The sequence below is a fragment of the Serinus canaria genome, chromosome 9 (assembly GCF_022539315.1).
Source record: "Serinus canaria isolate serCan28SL12 chromosome 9, serCan2020, whole genome shotgun sequence".
Lineage (NCBI taxonomy): Eukaryota > Metazoa > Chordata > Aves > Passeriformes > Fringillidae > Serinus > Serinus canaria.
The window spans coordinates 21,356,780-21,377,509 of record NC_066323.1 but is presented as its reverse complement, the minus strand read 5'-3'; the positions used below and the strand labels follow the sequence as shown (position 1 = coordinate 21,377,509).

The window sequence follows — 20,730 nt, the reverse complement described above, 5'->3', positions numbered from 1 at the left end:
GGCTTTTTGTGGTGTGCCGTTGGTTTTTGTGGGGTTTTTTGATTGTTTTGTTTTGTTGGTTTAATTCCTCTGACTATTGAATAACTATGTTTAGAAAAGTTAATGGACTTGTGTGTTTAATGCCACCTTGTTCTGCTTGTTTGAAGAAGCCGCTTTCTCTTTTTCAATATAAACCCCCAACAATAAAATTTTACCTTTGATACTTGAAACTTTCTTTACAACAGTTTGGTACATCCTGCCAAGTAAGAGAATTTGAGATGGTGTTAGGGGGTCTTGAAGTAATTCCTGTGTGAGGAACTCTGGATACATTGTTTCAGGCAACATGAATGTTTTCGTAGCTGTGTGTTCCAGTGGGGGTCTGGAGTGGGAGTGTTTGCAGACAATCAGACGCACCTGGGGTCTGGTTAGACCCCCTGGATGCCTGGAATGGGGCAGCTTCAGGTAAATAAGCCTTCAAAGGTTTGTTTTTTGAAAGCTGTTCTTTCCCCCCCCCCCCCTTCATTCCAGTTACCAAGTTGGTCTAATAAGGTGCTACACCCTCCAAAGGTGTTAAATTTCCTTACCTCACTCCTGGAAATGTGCTGGTTTAGTTTGAACTTGTTTGTCTTGAATAGAGAGTAGCTGTGATGGTTTGGTGTGGGAGTTGTTTGTGTAGTGAGGAGCTGGCTGCTGGAGGTTGCTTGTTTCAGAGCTGGCTGTCACACTTTGTTAGCATGAAAAGCAGAGTGTAAGTCCTGCGTTTGCAGAGCTGTTCACTGCTCTGTGCCAGCAAACTGCCTGATACTTAAAGGACAGCCTGCTCCTAGTGGTTAGAAAGAACCTCTTAAAGAAAAATCAAACTCTCTGCTGCTTTGAACAGCAGAGCATTATACCCAGCATTTCTATCTTAGCTTTATTTTGCTATTTAAAAAGGAAAATGTCTTTGAACTACTGGAATCAAAAAAAGCGAGATAAAATTTTAAAATTGGCAATGGAGCAGCTTTTCAGCTCTTTCAAATTGAGGATACAAGTATTTTGACTAGGAAAGTACATTCATGAATTTACAAGCAGATTATGTATTCTTTTTTTAAGAAGAAATCATGCTACTTGCTTTTTTTTTTATTACATGCAGTTTGCTTCTGTGTAAACATTTAACCCTTTGTGCAAAGAAGAGTTTCTAGCTGTTTTTAAATTCCCTTTAAGGCAGTGCTAGTTTCTTTCCAAAATGAGTTGAGGATGTGGAGAACATGTTCAAATGAAGTTTGAGCTTCCATTGGTTCAGTGAAGTTAGTATACATTTCAGACTGTATATTGTGGTTTTCAGCTCTGAAAGAATTATGTTCTCACTACTTAAGGATTTCTTAGACTGGAAAATGAGGTTTTATGCTCATTTCCCTCTGTCAGAAAATTTCAATATTCAGAATTTTTCTCCCAGTCCCTCACATTTTCTTAACATTTTCAGTGAGTCTTAGTTATATTTACGAAACCTTGTTAATAGTGTGGTTCATTTATTTTGGAGTCATAGAATTGAAGGTAGAATGTGATCTGTGGTCCATTTACAAGAAGTTGTGTGAAAGGAGTATAATTTTATTCTGAGGTCATAGAATAAGATGTCGAGTCAACATTTCAAAACTTTTTTTCCTTTAATATTTGAGTTAATTTATGATTAATATGGTCTTTACTATTTTTTATACTGAATCTGAAATATCCTCTCTTGAAGGTTCTAGCCATTTCTTGCATTTATTTATACTATTTTTTACTGAGGACATTCTTTTCCTGCACATTTTTAATTTAGGGATAGTAATGCAAACCTAATAGTGATGTGTCTGTATAATAGAGTGTGTATGATATACATATAGACTGTGAAGTTAGGCAGAAATTCTGTCTTCAAAACGATCTGTTTTCCTCTTTGTACATGCCTAAACCTCACCTGCTCTAAGAGGCATCTCAGCAAAACTGGTCTAGGAAAAGTGACCTAACTCCAAACCTGGACCCTGACCTACTGGTAGTATCAAAACCAGGAGAGTATGACCAAGAACTTCTGCTTTTTAAGACTTAAAAATATTTAAATATTGTTCAGAATCATTAAATAACATTTATCTTTATTGTAAAAACACTTTAGGTTTCTATCCAGTGATGATTAAAACAGAGCATAAAAGTATTTGCCTTCTTTGATTTTGGTGTTATGTGGCACGGAGGAAAAATAATAATTATTCAGAGGAATCTGCACATTTTTTTTAACCTAGAAACGGTAATTTCTGAAGTTAGGGGAGATGCTGCAGTGTGATTTTGTCATGCTCTGTGGGAATTGAATTTTTAGACAAGTCTTGCTTCCTGCAATGCCTGTATTATGAATGATGAGCCAGAAATCCAAATTAATAAATGCGAATGATTTTATTTTCGCGACCAAAATACAGTCCTCAAACTCCATAGCCAAAGAGACAGCGTCAAGCCCGGCATCTGCACTGGGTGAACCTGGATCTGACCTCTGTCATTGTATCCCCCTCTGTTCACCAATGCCATTTCCAGCGGGGCTGTTTTATGCAGTTTTTTATGCCTGAGGCAGAGGTGCCCCGATTTCTTATGTAACCCTGCATATGTATGACAGTTCACTGTGCTGTTTCCTGAGCAGTGGCAGGCTCTGACCATGTCAGGGGAAGTCAAGTATTCAGATGTATGCTCCTTGGCACTTGGGTTATCTTGATTGATGGTATCTATCAAGCGATGATCAATCATCCTTGGGTGTTCCCTGATGGCTCTGGAGGAAGCCCATCTCTGTGCTGGCCAGTTCTTTCATTAATAAAGCATTGTTGTCTGTCTCCAGGCTGCTCATGGTCAGAGGCTTGCTGGATTTTATAATTTTTATAGTGTACTGTCGCACGTCCCAGCTAGATGGTGACAGTGGTGGGGTGACGCTCCCCCTTTTCTGGGGCTCCACAGAATCCCAGTACCAGTGGAGGCTCAGCATGGAACAAAAGGACAGCAACGGCACAGGCCTGGGGTGATGCTGGGTTTCTTTATTTGATGTTATACTCCCCATGTCTGGGGGTCCGAGGCAAGGAGCTGGGGACAAACCGCAGCTTATAAAGGGGGCAGGTCTCAAGGGAGGATACAATGTAAGAACTGTGGGTGGAATACAAGGAAGGGGAATACAAGGGAGGTAAACTGCTTGGGACAGGAGGGCTTAACAACTGGATGTAGGAGGAAGGGGTTTGAAACTTGGCAGAAAAGTAGCTAAGTAGCAAAAAGATAAGACACCTGGCTCAATTGAATAACAAGACAAGTCTGTGTGGGAGAAAAAAACCCCAAAAGGACAAATCAAACAACAACCTGCAAAATAAAACCACAATGCAACATTATACATTCTCCCCTTAAGCATGAATTCTTTTATACCATATATTGCGCCTGTGTGCTAAGCAGTGCTGTGCCCTTGCAGCCTTCCAGCAGGACGCAGCCATGGCCACGGAGATCGGCTCCCCGCCGCGCTTCTTCCACATGCCGCGCTTCCAGCACCAGGCGCCGCGGCAGCTCTTCTACAAGCGGCCCGACTTCGCCCAGCAGCAGGCCATGCAGCAGCTCACCTTCGACGGCAAGCGCATGAGGAAAGCTGTCAACAGAAAGACCATAGACTACAACCCTTCTGTCATCAAATATTTGGAGGTCAGTAAAGGGGTTTATGGGTTTTGTCTAGAAATTTCTTTTTGTTTCTCTTCCTGATTGGGATTGTGCTATTCGGTTTCCTGCAGAGCGGTCTGGAATACTGGGAGAGCTACTGCTGCAATTTTAACCAAAATTGCAAATGCTTGTAAATTTGGTGTATTGTGAATAAAAAGGGGATGCTGAGCATTGGCAATAAAACTGCATGTGTTGCGTATTTTGTATAAATACCAACTCTTGCATTTTGTCTTGAAATTCCAAGTTGATGTGCAGTTGAATATCTTGTGTAATGTTCTGGCTTTTTGTTATATTAGCTTTCTTAAGCAAGGTCCAATAAGCTCTTGGAGGCCTATAAAACACTCAAGATAGCTCAGCTGCTCTTGGAGGCATAAAAATTAGCAGGATGGCTTCTGTTCCAGTGTTGGAAACAAAAAGGTTTAATAAAAGGCAAAATAATTAACAGAGAAAAACCGAGCTAGGTGCCAGAGGTTCTTGCTCTTGGTAAAACACTTTATAAAAGCATTTAGTTTCTTAGTTTTCTTCTTTTCCTAGTAAATTGTCTAGGCAGACTTTTTGGCTTCTGTCCAAAGGTGAAGTCCCCCAGGCCTACGAGGTGGCTTTTTCACCTAATCGAGGAGAGAAACTTCTGGGCTTCTTTCCTTTTTGAGGGGACAAAGGATAGTTTTGTCACTCTGTCAACAAGGGGCACATTCCCATAGTTTTTCATTAAAAAAATGATTATAAATAATGTAGTTTTTCTTATTTTTGCTTTTAAATAGAAATTTCCCGAAATGGGAGATGAACCATTACCCCTTCCCCTCCAAAATCAGGGCACTAGAAATGTTTTCTCATCATTTTATGAAATAGCTCTTAAGCTTGCAGTGTGGCCTCTGAAAGTCATTTCTGTACAGTTAAGAAATAGTGAAAAACTTAAAATTTTATTGAAGAAATGTTTCTGTAAAAATGCTTATTTAGGTCACCTGATGGGATAGCATTACTGAAGAAATACAATTGTCTCATTCAAGATTTACTCTAAGAGTACTGGACATTACCCTGGAAGAAATAGAATGAAATCTGAATACTGGCATTGTTACAGCTGCAAGAGCAACATTGCAGAAATGTGATGAAATTAATTCCATCTACTATGGACAGTGCATTGTTATGGCTTGTAGGTGTTAATAGTTAGAAGGTTTTAGTAATAATTAACCCATTATCTAAGATCTGTTTGAACATCAAACATTTGAAACATATTCTTACATTTTAGGAATGCCCCAAAAGAGATTCTATTAGCAGTGGGCTATTCTGAAAAACATTTTTGAAGTCCAGGACCTTTTTACTGTATCAGGAATAAACACCCTCAAAATTCTGTTTATAAAAACATTAACAGCGAACAAAAAAATCTTATCTCCATTTGCTGGCTTTGGTGCTACTGATTTAATTTAATGTGGTTCTAGAAAAAAAACAACTTACCAAGAAAATGTGTAATTTGCTCTTGCCTTAAGAAGTTGTAGCAAATGGTAGTGGTGCATGCTGGGAATGTTTTACCTAGAATTGTAATTTGTTTCCAATATGTGCACTTATCCAAATTGATGGGGTCTGTGGCACAAAGCCAAAACAAATAATTCTAAGTTCATTAGAAGTGCTTTTGAAAAGGTTTTGTTTGACAGCTCAGGAAATTTAAGTGATTGAAGGTGTTATTATCCCTTGGTCTTCTAAGTTTTGGCCCTTTGAAAGTGTTCTCTTTATGCTGGCACTGCAGAGGGTTCTTCTGTAGCTTGTGCTGCTCTGTGGATTTCATGGGGAGTGCATCAGCGCAGCTGCAAATGGTGTAAATTCTTGTCCTGAATATAAAGCTTTGACACTGGGTAGCAGAGTAGCACAGTAATGGTCCTTACATAGGACTGCTGCTTTCCTGGAGTTGCTTCAATCTGATGAAATTAACACTTGAAACGTTCCTGACTCCTTTTCTTAAGTATAAACTCCACATGTTCCTTTTTGTGAGTCCAAAGTCTTTACACAGTTCATTTTAAAATCCTTGGAGCACTTTTGAATTTCCCAATCAGGATCTCTGTGTGTTTCTTATTTTCTGTTATTTAACAAGGAAATGCTCTATTATGAACTAGGAGTTGTTTTCTTCTTTCCAGAATAGAGTGTGGCAGAGAGACCAACGAGATATGCGAGCAATCCAGCCCGATGCAGGATATTACAATGATGTAAGTAGAATTTTCCTGTTCACTGATAAAACTGTGCAAATGAAAATTTGTCCAGAAGATAGGAAAGATTGTGCCTGTCACCTGAGGTTATTTTTGTATCTGCAAAAAGCCTTAAAGCTGTAAAGGGTATTTTCACTCTCCATTATTTTGTTCTGTTGTAATCCATGTCCATAAAGGGACGTTAAGCTTGGACAGGCTTTTAATTTCTGTGCATAAGAACTTTGATCATGCACTGAGGTTACAAAGCTACTCTTGAAGATGCTGTTTCTGGATGTTTATGTTTTTAAATGATGCAGACTTTGAAACACTTCTACCAACTTACTTCTGGTAATATCCCTGCAAATGCCAGCCTTGCTTTTCCAAAATGGGTGTTTTGAATGTGTTCTTTTCTTGAAGGTTCTGATTTAAATGTCATCAGGAAATATTTTCTTTCTTCTCTTACAGTTGGTCCCTCCTATAGGAATGCTGAACAACCCTATGAATGCTGTGACAACAAAATTTGTTCGGACATCTACTAATAAAGTGAAATGCCCAGTGTTTGTTGTCAGGGTGAGTACAGTGTTGGAATTACTCTGTTGTGTTGCCTTAATGATGGCAGTTAAAGCATCTTTAAATAAAAATAGCATGTGCAGTGTATGAACTACTTCTGTGTCCAGTCTTTCTATGGAGAGCTTTAGGAAAATAAACTGTAAAGTCTGAGTACACAAGCGTCCTTACTCTCAGAGTTTGGGGTGCAATTCCTACCTTCCTTATTACATTTCAGAGACCTGACATGTCTTGACTCTAAAGGAAATTTGGTCTCTGTGCTGTTGGAGTCTCATAGCAGCTTTTAATAACTTTTCCATGATGTCACAAGTATTGTTTAGTATGGATATTGTGTGCTAGAAATGCATTTGTGCCAATAAGCTGTTTTATCTTTACAACTAGAGTTTTTCATTGTTTTTACGGTGGGCTTTGTCCTGTTGTTACAAAAGTCAAAAGTCTCTGGCACAGTTCTGCATTTTTGCCTTCTCACATCCTCTAGAAAATCATTTAGTAGCTTTGGTTTCTAGAGTCCCTGAAGAAGCTCATGATTTATTTGGAGAATTGTGAAGAAATATTTGAATATTATATTTGCACAGTTTAGTTAAATGTTTCTTTTACAGTGGACTCCTGAGGGGAGACGCTTGGTCACTGGTGCATCTAGTGGGGAGTTCACTTTATGGAATGGACTGACTTTCAATTTTGAAACAATATTGCAGGTAAAGTAATCTGTCAAGATTTCTTTGTGTTTCCTTGAGGTCTTGGAGCATGTTTTAGGAACACATCTTCACCCTGTTCATCATTGGTCTGTGGTCTGAGTGGTGATGGGAGCCTTAGAGGTCTTCTGTCCTGTTGTGGTCCCGTGTCAGGCCATGGCTACAGGCAATTCGCTTAATGCTTCTCATTCCACCTCCATCTTCTATATTAACTGTTCTTGAGAATGTACTACGAGTATTTGTAATAATAAAGAAACACTTTGGAAACAAAGTGCAAATACTCTTATTATTTAGAAGGCCATTGTGTACAGAGTAAGGGATTCCCCCCCTCCCCCGGCATCTTGAATGTAATTAGATCATCATTGTTCTGGTTTCCTCATTGCAGCTGTTAAGTCGGAACTTTAGTAACTTCAGTGTGTGTGTGGATCAGAGAATATTGGAATGTGTTTGCTAGAAGTTCTGTTTCTGAATTTGCAGGCTCACGACAGCCCTGTAAGGGCTATGACTTGGTCACACAATGATATGTGGATGCTGACAGCAGACCACGGGGGATATGTGAAATACTGGCAGTCCAACATGAACAACGTCAAGATGTTCCAGGCACATAAGGAGGCGATTAGAGAGGCCAGGTTTATACACAATATACCATTTTCTGTAGTACCTATTGCCATGATTAGACTGTTCTCTAAGTGTATTCTGGGTGCAGAAATGCATGGGTTCTGTCAGATTCTGGGAAACTACCTGCACCACATAAACACAGTATTTCCTTTTGTTTCCACATTCTCACCGTTTTGCTGGCACCTTTCTGAATTAGTATTGTCCCAGTATCCGCCTCTGCAATATGTTAGAGATGTATTTGTCTGCCGCATTTTGCACTGGTATTCTTTTCATTTCTATATGGTGACGATGTGTATCAGTTATTCCTTTTTATACGCACTGTGTAAGACAACAATTTCATTCCAAATAAAGAATTCAGTCTTTAATAATCTAACTGAATAAAATATAAAGCCTTCAGAAATAAAACACCTGCATAGTTCTCACAAAATAATAAAACACTAAATAAAGTGAAGAACTGCTTGGCTTGGTGAAGCCAAGACTTCCAGTAATACTAAATACCCACGCAGACTGCCACATACAGAAGTCTAATGTTAATACTGAATGGGTTCTTCAAGCTTGAAACTGTAAGAAAGCCATTGAAAAGAAGATTGTAGGATATTCTCTTGGTTCAGTGTTGATGCCTCAGTTGTGCAAATGTCTATAAAAAAATCAAATCCAAAGTGATACTTATCAGTAAGGTGTAAATGAGGGGTGTTTCTAGAGCAAACCTGCATATAATTTTTAGTTAAGGTTTTTAAAGTAAGCCTGAAGAGAAGCTGCAGATCCCAAATGGTGCTAAAACAGTGTTTCTTTGGGTTCAGGTGCTGGCCCATGGTGATAAAGGTTCACTGTCACAAACTCACTTTCCACTAAAGTCACCATTTTTCTTGGTAGAGTGCAGCATTTTCTGCCAGAGTTTGGTTATGAGAAGTGCTTACTTTGGATTCAGTTACTGTCTGACTATCATGGCCATGCACTGAATTTCTCTACTGCTTTAGGCCCTTTCTTGATCATAAAGATCTAGGATTTCACAAGGGCTCCCTTGTGGTCTTTCCCTGCTCCAGAAAGAAAGTAGAGGGCCTGTCAGTTGTTGGAGGTGTTCTGGCCCTATTCACATGGTTAAATAACTCCTTGCTTTTCCAGTGACTTTCATCAATCAATGTTAACTGCTGAACCTGGAAGCTGCTGACATGTCTGTAGGATTCTTTTCATGTTGTTGGTGGGGTGTAATAAGAGGGAGCATCTCCAAATTGCTCTTATAAGTGTTTGTTTTATATAGGTTTTTTTTTTTTCCCAACAGTTAAACCAAGTAGCATTTTCCTGTAACCAGCTTTCCCTTATGTTTTGCTTCTCTACTGCAAAGCACCTGTTGCTGAAGAGGAGTTTTTCCTAAGAACTGTTCTCCTGTGCTTCTATGCAGTGTCACTTTCCTGTGATATTACCAAACATGAAAATCTAGGCTGACAGTTACCAAACCATATTGATGTTGCTTCTCATCCTGCAGAGAAGGCACTGCTGTGTGCAATCACAGATAGGAAAGTGCTAAGAATAAATGACAGAATTTTTCCTCATTTGACAGGGGACTGCAATGCAATAGTAATCCTATGCTGAATTCCTGTCTTGTGGTGAGGTGCTGTTTGGCAGGCACTGTATTCACTTAGAAGTGCCTATGTTCAAATGCCTCCTTCAGTGTATAACACATTACAGTATAATTTTGCCCTGTCTGAGAAGCATAGATAATCTGTTAAATGCTGACTTCTTTCCCCTGCTGTGTGTCTTCATGTAACAGTTTCTCACCCACGGATAATAAATTTGCTACATGCTCTGACGACGGCACTGTTAGAATCTGGGACTTTCTACGTTGCCATGAGGAGAGAATTCTTCGAGGTATGTGTACCAAAAGTACTGATTGGGGTATTTCAAGAGGGGGAAAACTTTTTTTTTTAACTAGATGTTCACAATACAGAAGTATCAGCTTGTCTACAATTTTTTTCTTAATGCTCCAAACAAGTTTTTGTTTGGTTGCTGCTATAGGTACCTTAAATTCAGAGAGGCTTCAGTTCCCAAGGGCATTACACTGTTAACTCTCCACTTGAGCTCTAAACAATGGAGGTGGATAGAAGAACATTTTATTGCTTCCTAATTAGGTAGAAATAGCTGTTTCTGGATCAGGAATACATTTCTCTTTCTCCAAAGCTTAATCTTTGTGGCTGCTGTTATTTCAGAACATGCATCTTCATGCAGAGGATTCCATTCTTTTCAGGGGCATACTTTTCATTCTGATTTCTTCAGAGGCAAGGTGGTTATTTCTCATTCCTTAAGAGGAAGAGAGTATTTAATTAGAGAAAACTGGTAAATTTTAATCACATAATTTATAGCAGAGGCAAATAATCCTAGCTATGGGTAAAGTTTCTGTCCAACATCTGTGTACACTAAATTCTGGTGCCTTTCCACTGGCCTTCTTGAGCCTTTCTCCTTCTCTTGCTGCAGTCCTAATGAGCAGTAACAGTAGCTTCTGACATCTATTCCTTTTTTGCAGAGATGTCCAAAATACATCATTTAATGAGAATGTATTAAAAGGTTGTTGTGAGACTGAGGTCTGTAGATTTGCAGGTAATCTGCAAAGAAGGTATGGAATAAAAACATGGGCTTTCAGTTCCAGGTGTGTGAGCTTGTTCAGTGCTTTCCTGAATTAAGGATTTTTTTTCCTAAATCATGCCTCCAACTTGGACCTGCATTCCATATTTTATGAAGTAGAGCTCTCCCTCTTTCATTTGACTCTTAAGGTCTCCTCTTGTTTTACAAGCATTTTAATTTTAAACACCACTACTTTGCAAAGACATTGAGCTTCAGCATTATTTCAGTGAGGATATTTTAGCAGCAGGTGTCCATAGACATTATGATAGGTGTGTTCTTTGCAGGACCTGGCAAACAAATTTCTAGGTTATATACTTTACACCTGTTACTCTGGAAGGCCTCAAACAGATTTAGGACTGTTTTGCTTTGCTTTACAAAGAAATCTTTCTGCCCTAAACATATTCTGTACCCTCCTCCAGGTATGTACTAATCTTGTGGAGGAAATTGGGATTCCCTCCATGCAGAGTTGTCAAGGTTTTAAAAATCCCTCTACTTCTGTGTTCTTTCAGTGTTCTGTGTAAAGTAGAAGGAGAATAGCATTTAATTTAGGCTATAAAGAATTGAACTTGCACTACATTTTCTTCTGTTACCTTGTGTATCTTAACATTTGATTGCGAATGGACCTCAGATAGAAGTATCCAATAGTTTCTTAGTTTATACATCTCAATATTCAATTTTTAGTTTGCACATAATTCTATAAACAATACATTTGCTTCTATTATATCATCTAACCATAATACACTTCACTATTCATATAAGTTGAAAGTGGTTTGAAAACTTTACCATCTTTGGATAAAACTGAGCAGGGGAGATTATTCCTTCTTTCTACTGTCAGATAAGCAAAAAAACACCAAACTCCAAGCTAAACTCAAAGAACACCAGCAAAAACATCCCCCACATCAAAGCAAAATGATACCCAAACCCCTCATTGTTGGGAGGATGTCTCTGCAAATATACAGGTCTGATTTGGCTTTAGTCTCTAGGACTGGTTTTAAATATGGTCAGAAGAGTTATTTGAAAGAGCTGATGGGTAACATCATTTTATTGGTAGAAAATACAAGCTTTCACTCTTTCATTTGAAAGTTAGTGCCTTATGGCTTTGGGGTATTGATCTTCAGCTTTTGGCTCCTCCATGTGCATTCTGCTTTTACATGGTTACAAGTGTGACCTGTAATGCTTTGCTGAGTACAGCCTTCCAATTGTGCAACTGCCCATGCCATTGCCATGCAGTTAGAAATCTGTAAATTTAAAAATTTTGGTGCCCCTATGTCAAAGGGATTTTATGTACATTGTTTAAATTGAATACAATCCTGGGAAATTATTTTTATTTCTTACTTTCACACATCATACAGCTATTCTGGATAATATTGGTGCTGTGAAGTTGAAGGAATTCTGCAGTGTACTTTAGGTCCAGAGTTTCACTTCACATGTTCTTCAAGTTGTCACAAGAATTATAAAAGTCAAACATAACTATCAATTTACAATCAGATGTAATAATTAAAAAGATCAGTACTCACAGGGATAATATGTCAATATGTTGTTGTTCAGAATGATTTTTCAACAACAAATTAAGGAACATATTTTTAAAAAACAGATTTCAAGAATCTAATGGTAAGGAATGCTTTTAAAGCAATTCTGTAGAGAGCATTAAAGTTACTGGGATAAGCTTTGCTCGTATAAAAAAGACAGAATTCCACAGACTTATTGCAGGTGCTATTGCTTGCACTAGAGGAAACAAATATTAATTCCTATTGTTTATTGAAATGGTTTCCTTAAAAGTGGACTGAAGCAACAATTCTAAACTTCCCTTCTGAAGTGTACTGGAAAAACAATGGAAGTGGTAAATTACATAAGATGAATTTTTAAGGTTTCCCTGCAGTTCTTTCAGCTGTCTGGAATGGGCTGTGCATTTTTCCAGTGGTTTAACCATAATTACATGGGCTGCATGAGATACACTTACTAACTGTGTCCACTTCCCTTTAGTTCCTCAAAGAGAAGGTAAGCAGGACACCCTCCAGGGTTCTTCATGGGTTGTGCCAGAGGTTCTGAGTCTCATTTCTTCCATCTCTAAGTCCCTTTTTGCTGGCCAGTTTTTCACTGCCTAATGTTGCTTTGGCTGTTGTTTGTACCACCACAGCTTTCCAGGGCACTGGAGGGGGAGTTTGGGCATTTTGTTAACAGAACATGCAGATTTATCAGTCTCCTTTTTAATACCCTAAAGAAATAAATAGGATTAAATTCTTGTTTTCTTGGGGAACCATCTTTAAATAATTCAAGTGAGTTATCTTGGAAGAACTTGTAGGTGGAGGAAATAGCATTGAGTGTCATTGCTTCCCCACAGCCCAGGCACTGCCTGGCTTTCCCTTGAGGTAGAGCTGCTGTGGTCCTGATTTTGCACCAGTTTCTTTTACCTCTGTCATTTTCTGTCATTTCAGCATCTTGATGATGGCAGTGAGTGCAGTTTAGTGCACTTAAATACATAGGTAGGAACTTCAGTGATGGTAAAAAAATGTTCTTTTAAAAATAAGACATGAAAAACAGACTATAATATAGCAACATTTTATTTTCATGACAATCTGTTCCTCTGAAGGGCATTTCCAATAAAATTATCTCAGATCTTTTGTCTAAACTGTTGCAATGATGTTAATGCTGGGAACATTTCTGTAAGAACATACACGTGGATGGCTTTTAATAATGCTAAAAACATCTAGTGAAAAACTGTGCAGTACAATATTCATGTCCCTTTATTTACATGAGAAATTAATGCTATTGCTGATTTTTACTGGTGGCAGTGACATTCTGGGTAGTGTGTCTGTGCTGATGTATCCCTGGGAATATTTTGGGTAGGTCATTAATAAACACATGGTTCCTTAATTATTCCCAGCATGACATCGTGGGTTAGGAGGCTACAAATAGATTTTGGATTTCTCAGTTCTCTTCTCCTTCCTTCTCCTTCCTCTCACAGAATGCAGTAGAAATGAGTGCTTGGGAACACTGTAATGTTTTCATTCTGAAGTGTAGATGAGGATTCCCAGGATTTCAGAGTAACCTGCCTTAAATAGGTCTTTTGGGGAGGATGACTCTACCCAGCTCTCTGAAGGATGGTATAACCCATGCTTTTTAAAATACTTTGTAGATCTGTTCTTCTATTTTCTTTCTCTAAAATAGGGGGATACATTAAATAATCTTTCAGTGATTTGTCTTAGCCTAATTCAGGCAATTAAAGGCAATCAAGGTTATTGTATTCTGCCTGGATTTGAAATGTGCAGTTTGTTAACAACATCTAATTTTTAACACTATCACCTACAAAATAACCCATGTGTTTGTGCCTGCAGAAGTCACAGCAATTGTGGTAAACAGACTTTTCATCTGCTCCCAGGTTGTGCAAAAGTATTTCCACCTCTATTCATACTGAAATAACTGAGGGATTTATTCCTTCCTTCTCTTCCAGTTCTCAGTCTTTATTAACAAATAATGTACCATGAAGCCCCTTAAGGTGTTTGAATCTATTGTATGGTTTGTATTCTCTGCACTTTCTGCCTGAAAGTGAAGGATCTCTTCAGAGTTTTTTTCCTCAAATAGCAAATCCTGAACTTACTTTACACATGAGTTCTGTGGGTAAAAGGAACCTGAGGAGCAGATCAACATCTTTATCTTGGTCCCTCACTTTTAAACATGTATTATTATCCAGCTCTTAGCCTTGAAGCAAGTAGCTTCTAAAACTGTTTCCTTTTCTTGGAGTATAATTGAACTCTATATCAGATAAATTAAAAGAAAAACCCTAACCCTTCTGTTTCCAACTTTACCTACCCTTATGTGAGGTTTTTCTTTTTTTTCCCTTGTCTCAACAAAGAGAGAAAACTCAGTAAATTCCAGAAGTGCCTGTATGTCAATACCATGTTTCTTGTAAGGAGACCTGTTTTTTAAACCTTCTGGATCTTTTTGATGGGGATTGCTTCTTTAGACTGTTGGGATTTCAGGTATGTTTGAAACATCTTCTAGTCTAGGTGCATCCCTGCATAAATATTAGAAAGTTTTTATTCAGAACAGAAGCTCAGGATGAAATGAGACCTGGCTGGTAGTGGCACCAACCACATCAATCTAGAGAAGGCAAGTCCTTGAATTTTTGAACTTCAAAAAATGATCTCTTTTGGAATGCTGGTATTGGAGCAGATCACCTCTTTGTTGGTGGGTTTTTTGTTTGCCAGGTGGTGTTGGTCTCTGATCTTCATCAGTCTGTTGCCAAAGCTGAGCTGGGGCTGGGGGAGAGAGGTGTTGCAGCTAATCACTTGCACAATCTGGGATGCAGGAGCCCTGTTGTTCTGCTGCTCATGGTTTGCCAGTAATCCTGCTGCTGCTCCTTTGATTTTTGTGCATGGTGGGCTCTTTATAGTCTGATGCACTTTTCTTCCCTCATTAGGAAATTACCTTTGTGAGATTAAAAGTTACAAATACTGTGCACAATTTCTTTCTTCAGAAGTGGAAGGTATCACACAACATATATTTCCCTAGCATCTTTCTCTACACTTTGTTCAGAGTTAAGTAGCACCAGAGACCTGGAGTGGGAATACTCATACCCTTTCCTGATCTTGTGGCTAGTCTCAGTTACTGCTGCTTGTTAGGATGGTGGATATCACCTACATTAGATGGGAAGAATTCCATTTCTTGCTTGAGGCTACTAAAAAGTGTTCAGGTGCCACCTGGTAACTCAGTGTTATCCCTGACAATGACTTTCAGGACTAAAGTGCATTGGTTTTCTCTGCATAGGAAACTTTATTAGAGGTAGGCTTTATTGAATTATCCACTTCTCTATGTGTTAGAAGTAAAAATCCTTCTGGGAGTTGGGAAACTACCCTGCTGTATTGACTTACATCAGCTTTCTATTTGTGAAGTGTTTGGATTGAACAAAAATTTGGGATTGAACTGCTAGGTTGAGGTGGTTTCTGTGATTAAAAGGTGTTGATAAGGTGATAGCTTCAGGCTTTTGCTCTGCTTCTTAAAACAATTCCAGGAGACTTAGAAGATGTTGAAGACTGCTCTTGGAGCTGGTTGTACCTGATATGTTTAAAAACTGTAGTTCATTTTGTGAGTAGTGTATAGCATAAGAGTTCTGATTCTTACCTAGAACCAGGGTTTTGAAAATCCTGAAAATTTAACAGGAAATGCATAGAATTCTCTAGGAACGGGTAAAACAGATCACAGGACATGAACCACAGCACTGTGCTATAAAAAAAGTTACACTGCACACTTCTGTCAAGGCTTTTTATGAGACAAGAATGAAGAGACACTGTGCATGAGAGAGATTATTTCAGATGCAACTCTGAAATATTTTCATCCCTTAAAATTCTCCTGAAGCTGAAAGTTTTGCAGTCACTTACACTGAGACCAAGGGCAAATTTTACACTAATATTTGTAACGCATCGGTTCTGTTAAGCTTGAAGAAATACTGAGAAACCTCAGAGAAACTAGGACAGCCAGCTCTCAATGCTGCTGAAATACAGGATAGTTCCATAAGAACTTCTCTCCATTGTTAGGATTTCTTGCCTCTTCTTCCTTTTGTGTGTCTGCTCATCGCAAGGGGCAGATAAATACTGAACTAGGTGTAACTAGTTTTTACAGGTTGTTAGTTATAAAGACTTGAGGGATGAGTTATAAATACTTGAGGGATGAGAACTTCATCTCCATCAGTTGTGACTTCACATGGAACCAAAAATAATTGTGCATAATACTCTGTGTAGGGCTCAGGACCCACCTGCAGTGAGAGCCTCTGGTGCACTGAGAGCTTTGTCCTTCAGCCCTTCACATGATTGTGAAGGAAGAAAAACACCATCAAGCAGATCACATTGATATTAATGATAAAATCCTAAATTCCAGAGGCATTTGAATGCTGATGCTAAGGTGGTACCAGTCTTTCTTTCTCAGCATAAGTGTGGTTGTTGAAAAGAAGGTAGGCTGGGTGCCATTGAGGATGGTGGCCTCTGGGTATCTACTCACCAGTATCTGTCATAGCAGAAGTTCACAGCAAAAAAAATTGTCTGCAATTAGCCTTTAGCCAGTTAAATTAGTAACTCATCTCTGATAAAGTCTTACATGGATGAATACTCAGAATTGGACACTTCATTAATTAGATTTTTAATGGACTCTTTTTCTGACATACCATTTCCTCAGAGAACACAGATAAAATGAAACTCTTTTAGAATAAGTGGTGGAAGTCTTCAGAAAATAGAAAAGCACAGTTCCTTGCTGAAAATAATCCATGTCAGTCCTTAGAAACTTCCCTTGCAGGCTTCGTGATGCCCTTGTATGAGTTAAACAAAACTCTTTGTTTAACTTTTGTCTTTTTATATCCTTCAGTTACTGTACTAAAAGCTTTTGTGCATCTAGGTAAGCATAAACTTTGCAAAGCATTTGATATTTTCTTTGCATCATTTTTATTCTACATACTTAAATTATTTCCTGTTATTTTTACATTTAGCTCTGAGTGCTATTCTAGGTTTAGCAGTGAGACATTTGGCATCAAGTTTTATCATGTGAATGGTACCATAATCTCATATTTGAGATTACATGTTGCGAGGGACAGCCAGACCCTGGGACATGGGGACACAGCTTGCTGTTTTCCCTAAAATACAGTGGGGTTTTTTCATGTCTTTCATAACTGCCCGGCATTAACTTCCTCATGAGGGAGCTGATCCTGCTTGTGATACATTGCATTTTTTAGAAGACACAGTCAAAATTTAAACTAGGAATTAGCTGAAATGGGATTGATTGTATAACAGATCAGGAGAAAAGGGATAAATAGGAATCTTGAATAAATCTGTGAGAAAGGTGGCTGGAAATAAGAAGCATAGGAAATGTGAGGAAAGTGTGGAGGCTGTGTCAATATGAAAAAACTAACAACAGCTTGTGTAAGGATTGAGAAAAGCTGGTGACATTGTGAGTGGGGATGAGAATGAGCTGTGGTGGAACTTGGCAAGTCACACTGGGCATTTTGTGAATAATTTTGGGCAACCTGAGTCACTGGATCAGCCGCTGGAGAGGGAGGGGTTTTATGGCTGAGTGACACACGTGGACACAAGTGGGAAGTGCAGAACGTGCCAAGAGTGTAGCTGTACTAATCTGTGTGGTAACAGTACCCCTGATACCTCTTACATTTTGTGTTCTGTGTCATGGCTTGTAGAGATTCCAACTGATTGAGGAGAGTTAGAAACATGCTCTGTGTTTGTTCTGAAGATGAACATGGAGTGAATCATAGAGTGTGCTGAGTTGGAAGAGACCCCCAAGAATCATGGAGTCCAACTCTTTAGTCCTGGTCATCCCCAAGATTCACAGCATTTGCCCAAGAGACCCTTCTTGAACTCTGTCAGGCTTGGTGCTGTGACCACTTCCTGGGGACTCTGTTCCAGTGCTCAACCATCCTCTAGGTGAAAAACGTTCCTGGTGTCCAACATTAACCTGTCCTGACTCAGCTCTAGCTGTTCCCCTGGCTGCTGTCACTGGTCATGAGAGTGAAGAGATCAGTGTCTGCTCCTCCCCTTCTCACAAGGAGGTTGTAGACTGCAATGAGGTCTCCTCAGTCTCTTCAGGCTGAACAGATCAAATGACCTCAGCTGCTCCCATTCCCCTTCAGACCTTTCACAATCTTCATGGCCTCCTTTGTCTGAAACTTCATGTCTTACCTTGTGGTGCCCCAGGCTGCCCCAGGTCAGAGCACAGAGGGACAATCCCCCCTTGCCTGACTCCCCAGGGCATGGCTGGCCCTCCTGGCTGCCAGGTCACCACTGACTCACATTCAGCTTGCCATCCATCAGGACTGCCCACAGCTGCTCTCCAGCCTTTCATTCACAGCCAGGGTGGCCCTGTCCCAGGTGCAGAGCCCAGCCCTTGGTAAAGTTCATGTGGTTGGTGATTGCCCAGCTTCGTGCTCTTCAGTGAGGGAGGGATGCCATCCTTCTCACTGCACCTAGCAAAAGCTATCTCTGCCACCTGATTAAAATTTATTATCTTTAGTAGTCCCTGTGAAGCTATGTGGACTTTTTTTCCTTCTTTTTAAGTTTTGTCATTTTACAGCTCTAAAACTGAAGTATCTGAAGTGGCTCCTCAGCTCTAAGGTTAGCTCTGGTTCACTTCAGCTGGGAGCATGACCAGGGTTCAGGTGTGTGCTTCTGCAGAAAGTGGCTGAGTAGGTCAAGCATGCAAGAATGTACTCAAGGCTTATTTACAAATTTCAGTGCCAGAACTTTCCAAGGACTGATCCTTATCTCACAAAATTATCTCATCAATTGTGTCACTAAGTGACAAAATACAAATTGTCACTTAGTTTTGCTACTCACAGATAAGGCTTTTTGTTGAAAACAAAACACTTCTTGGGGAAGACATCTTGATTTTTGCTGTTGAAAGTATAAATGTGTCTTGCAGGTAAAGTAACTGTTATGAAATTTTTATTCATTTATAAAGGAAAGATTTTTAGGAAGAGATTTTTTTTTAATTCAAAAGTATTAGGGCTGTTAAGTGTCCTAGCTTCAAAGAAGCACACCTGTAAGTTTGACAAGTCTAATTGTACAGGAGAAATCTAAAACTACTCAAAATATATTTATCTTCTAAAAAGTTCCACAGACAAAGTTTGACAATTCTTCTATCCCAGACAGTTTAGATTACTACTTGTAGTTATTAACTCAGTGGAAGCATCTGATATTTCTAGTTCTGCAAAACATTATTTTGATACATTACACAAAGCTGTCCAGTTTAATGTATCAGCTAGTTATTAATTTTATTATGTTATTAATATAAAATTTTTAATATAGATACAATAATGTTTTCATGTTGTGTATGCATAGATTTTGCCCCACTTGATTTATGTAGTGAGAGCTGTTCCAGATGTAACTACAGCCACTTAGAGAAGTAGTTGTATCATTGCAGTTTAATTTGCTGGTGTAGGCAAGAACTGCAAGTATTTTACTTCCACTGTCATTGAAGACTGAAGGTGATCTGACCATTTACAGGAATTTTGCCTCAAATTTTTTGCTCACCAGAATTAGTTTTTAAAGAGAGCTCATATATAAATACGAGCCTGAAAAGCTGAACATTAACTATAACTGGACTAGAGCAAGTGCTTCTTTCAAGTCACCAAGATTTTGGAGGGTAAACTTCCAATTTTCATTCAAAAAAGCTGAGGAATATGTTACTTCAGCTGCTTAATATTGGGAAGAAAAATACCTTTTAGTAAAAAACAAACCCAGCTTTCTGTGTGTGCTGGCAGATGTGTATTTTCTACCATATGTACAGTAGGTCTTTTTCTCTGCCTGTTTGTTTAGAATGATGGCAAACATGAAAATACTGTAGCTATTGTATTAAAATTTTATATTTTGAACTTTATCACTTTAAAATAAGATCCTCCAAAGAGAGTCATAATAATCTTATAAATTAGTAGCTGTAATACTGCTGTAATTACTGTAACAGGGTAAAATGAATAGATGAAAAAAATGGAGCTCAGAATCCTAATATTAGCAGCATATTATTATATGCTGGGGAAATCAAGTCTAAATAATGATACAATACTTTTACACTTGAACTTCTTTTTATAGCTGACTTCCTTCTCTCCAGGATAGCCTTATTCAGCTTTTTTTTTTTTCCTGTGTCAAGATTTAAGGAAGGAGTAGCTGTGATACATATTCATAATCCTCAGAATTTGGATAGAAAGACCTTAACACTTAGCCAGTGCTCCTTGAGATCTATTTTTCATCAGAGGTTGAGGTTCCTACTGGCTTTATTAATAATCACTACCCTCAAAGACTAAAAAAAGTCTGAGTGTCATCTTGGGATTCAGTGAAGAGCTGATACTCCACCCCTCCCTCCAGCCTTCTGTGGGAGGCACTTGTCCCAAGTAAAACATTCTCCTTTGAGAAGGAAATGGTCACCATTTTTTAATATTTGGAGATATGTAGCACAAATTGATGTAGAGATGGTATTCATGTGTAATTTCCCACTTAAATACAAGTTTAATGGGAATCCCAGAAGTTCAAATGAGTTCAAACTCAGTGGTGTTCCAGATATGTAGCCATTATAAAAGTAAATATTATAGTAAAGCTAAAAGTTCTAAAAAGAAAATAGTTTGTCTCCTTTTGTCTCTGTTTTCCAGTGCAAAACACATTTAAAAAGCCATTTTCACTGCAGAGATGATCTCATGTTCTGGGTCTTTTTTTTTTCACCTGTTCCCTCACTAGAGCAGTAGAAGAGTGTGAGAGCTTTGCTAAATTCTAGGGCTTGTGTCTCTGTCCTTGGAGGTTTTCAGGCTGAACCTGGATAAATCCCTGAGTAAGCTGCTCTGACTTCATACCTTTGAGCAGCTGATTGACCAAGAGACTGGAGATTTCTTCCAGCCTGACTTACGCAGTGTTCCTGGGGTACTGGTT

At 38.8% G+C, this 20,730-nt stretch overlaps 1 protein-coding gene across 2 annotated transcripts in view; it reads left to right on the top strand.

Moving 5' to 3' along the window:
- The window catches only part of WDR33 (WD repeat domain 33), a 68,814-nt gene that overhangs the window by 14,345 nt on the left and 33,739 nt on the right, over positions 1–20,730 (top strand). For both annotated transcript variants that reach the window (XM_009089335.4, XM_050978202.1), the window contains exons 2-7: positions 3,416–3,639; positions 5,781–5,849; positions 6,294–6,398; positions 6,995–7,090; positions 7,565–7,716; positions 9,474–9,571. In XM_009089335.4, the coding sequence (XP_009087583.1) occupies positions 3,436–3,639; positions 5,781–5,849; positions 6,294–6,398; positions 6,995–7,090; positions 7,565–7,716; positions 9,474–9,571 (724 nt within the window). In that variant the 5' untranslated portion in view covers positions 3,416–3,435. The remainder of the gene's footprint in view (positions 1–3,415; positions 3,640–5,780; positions 5,850–6,293; positions 6,399–6,994; positions 7,091–7,564; positions 7,717–9,473; positions 9,572–20,730) is intronic.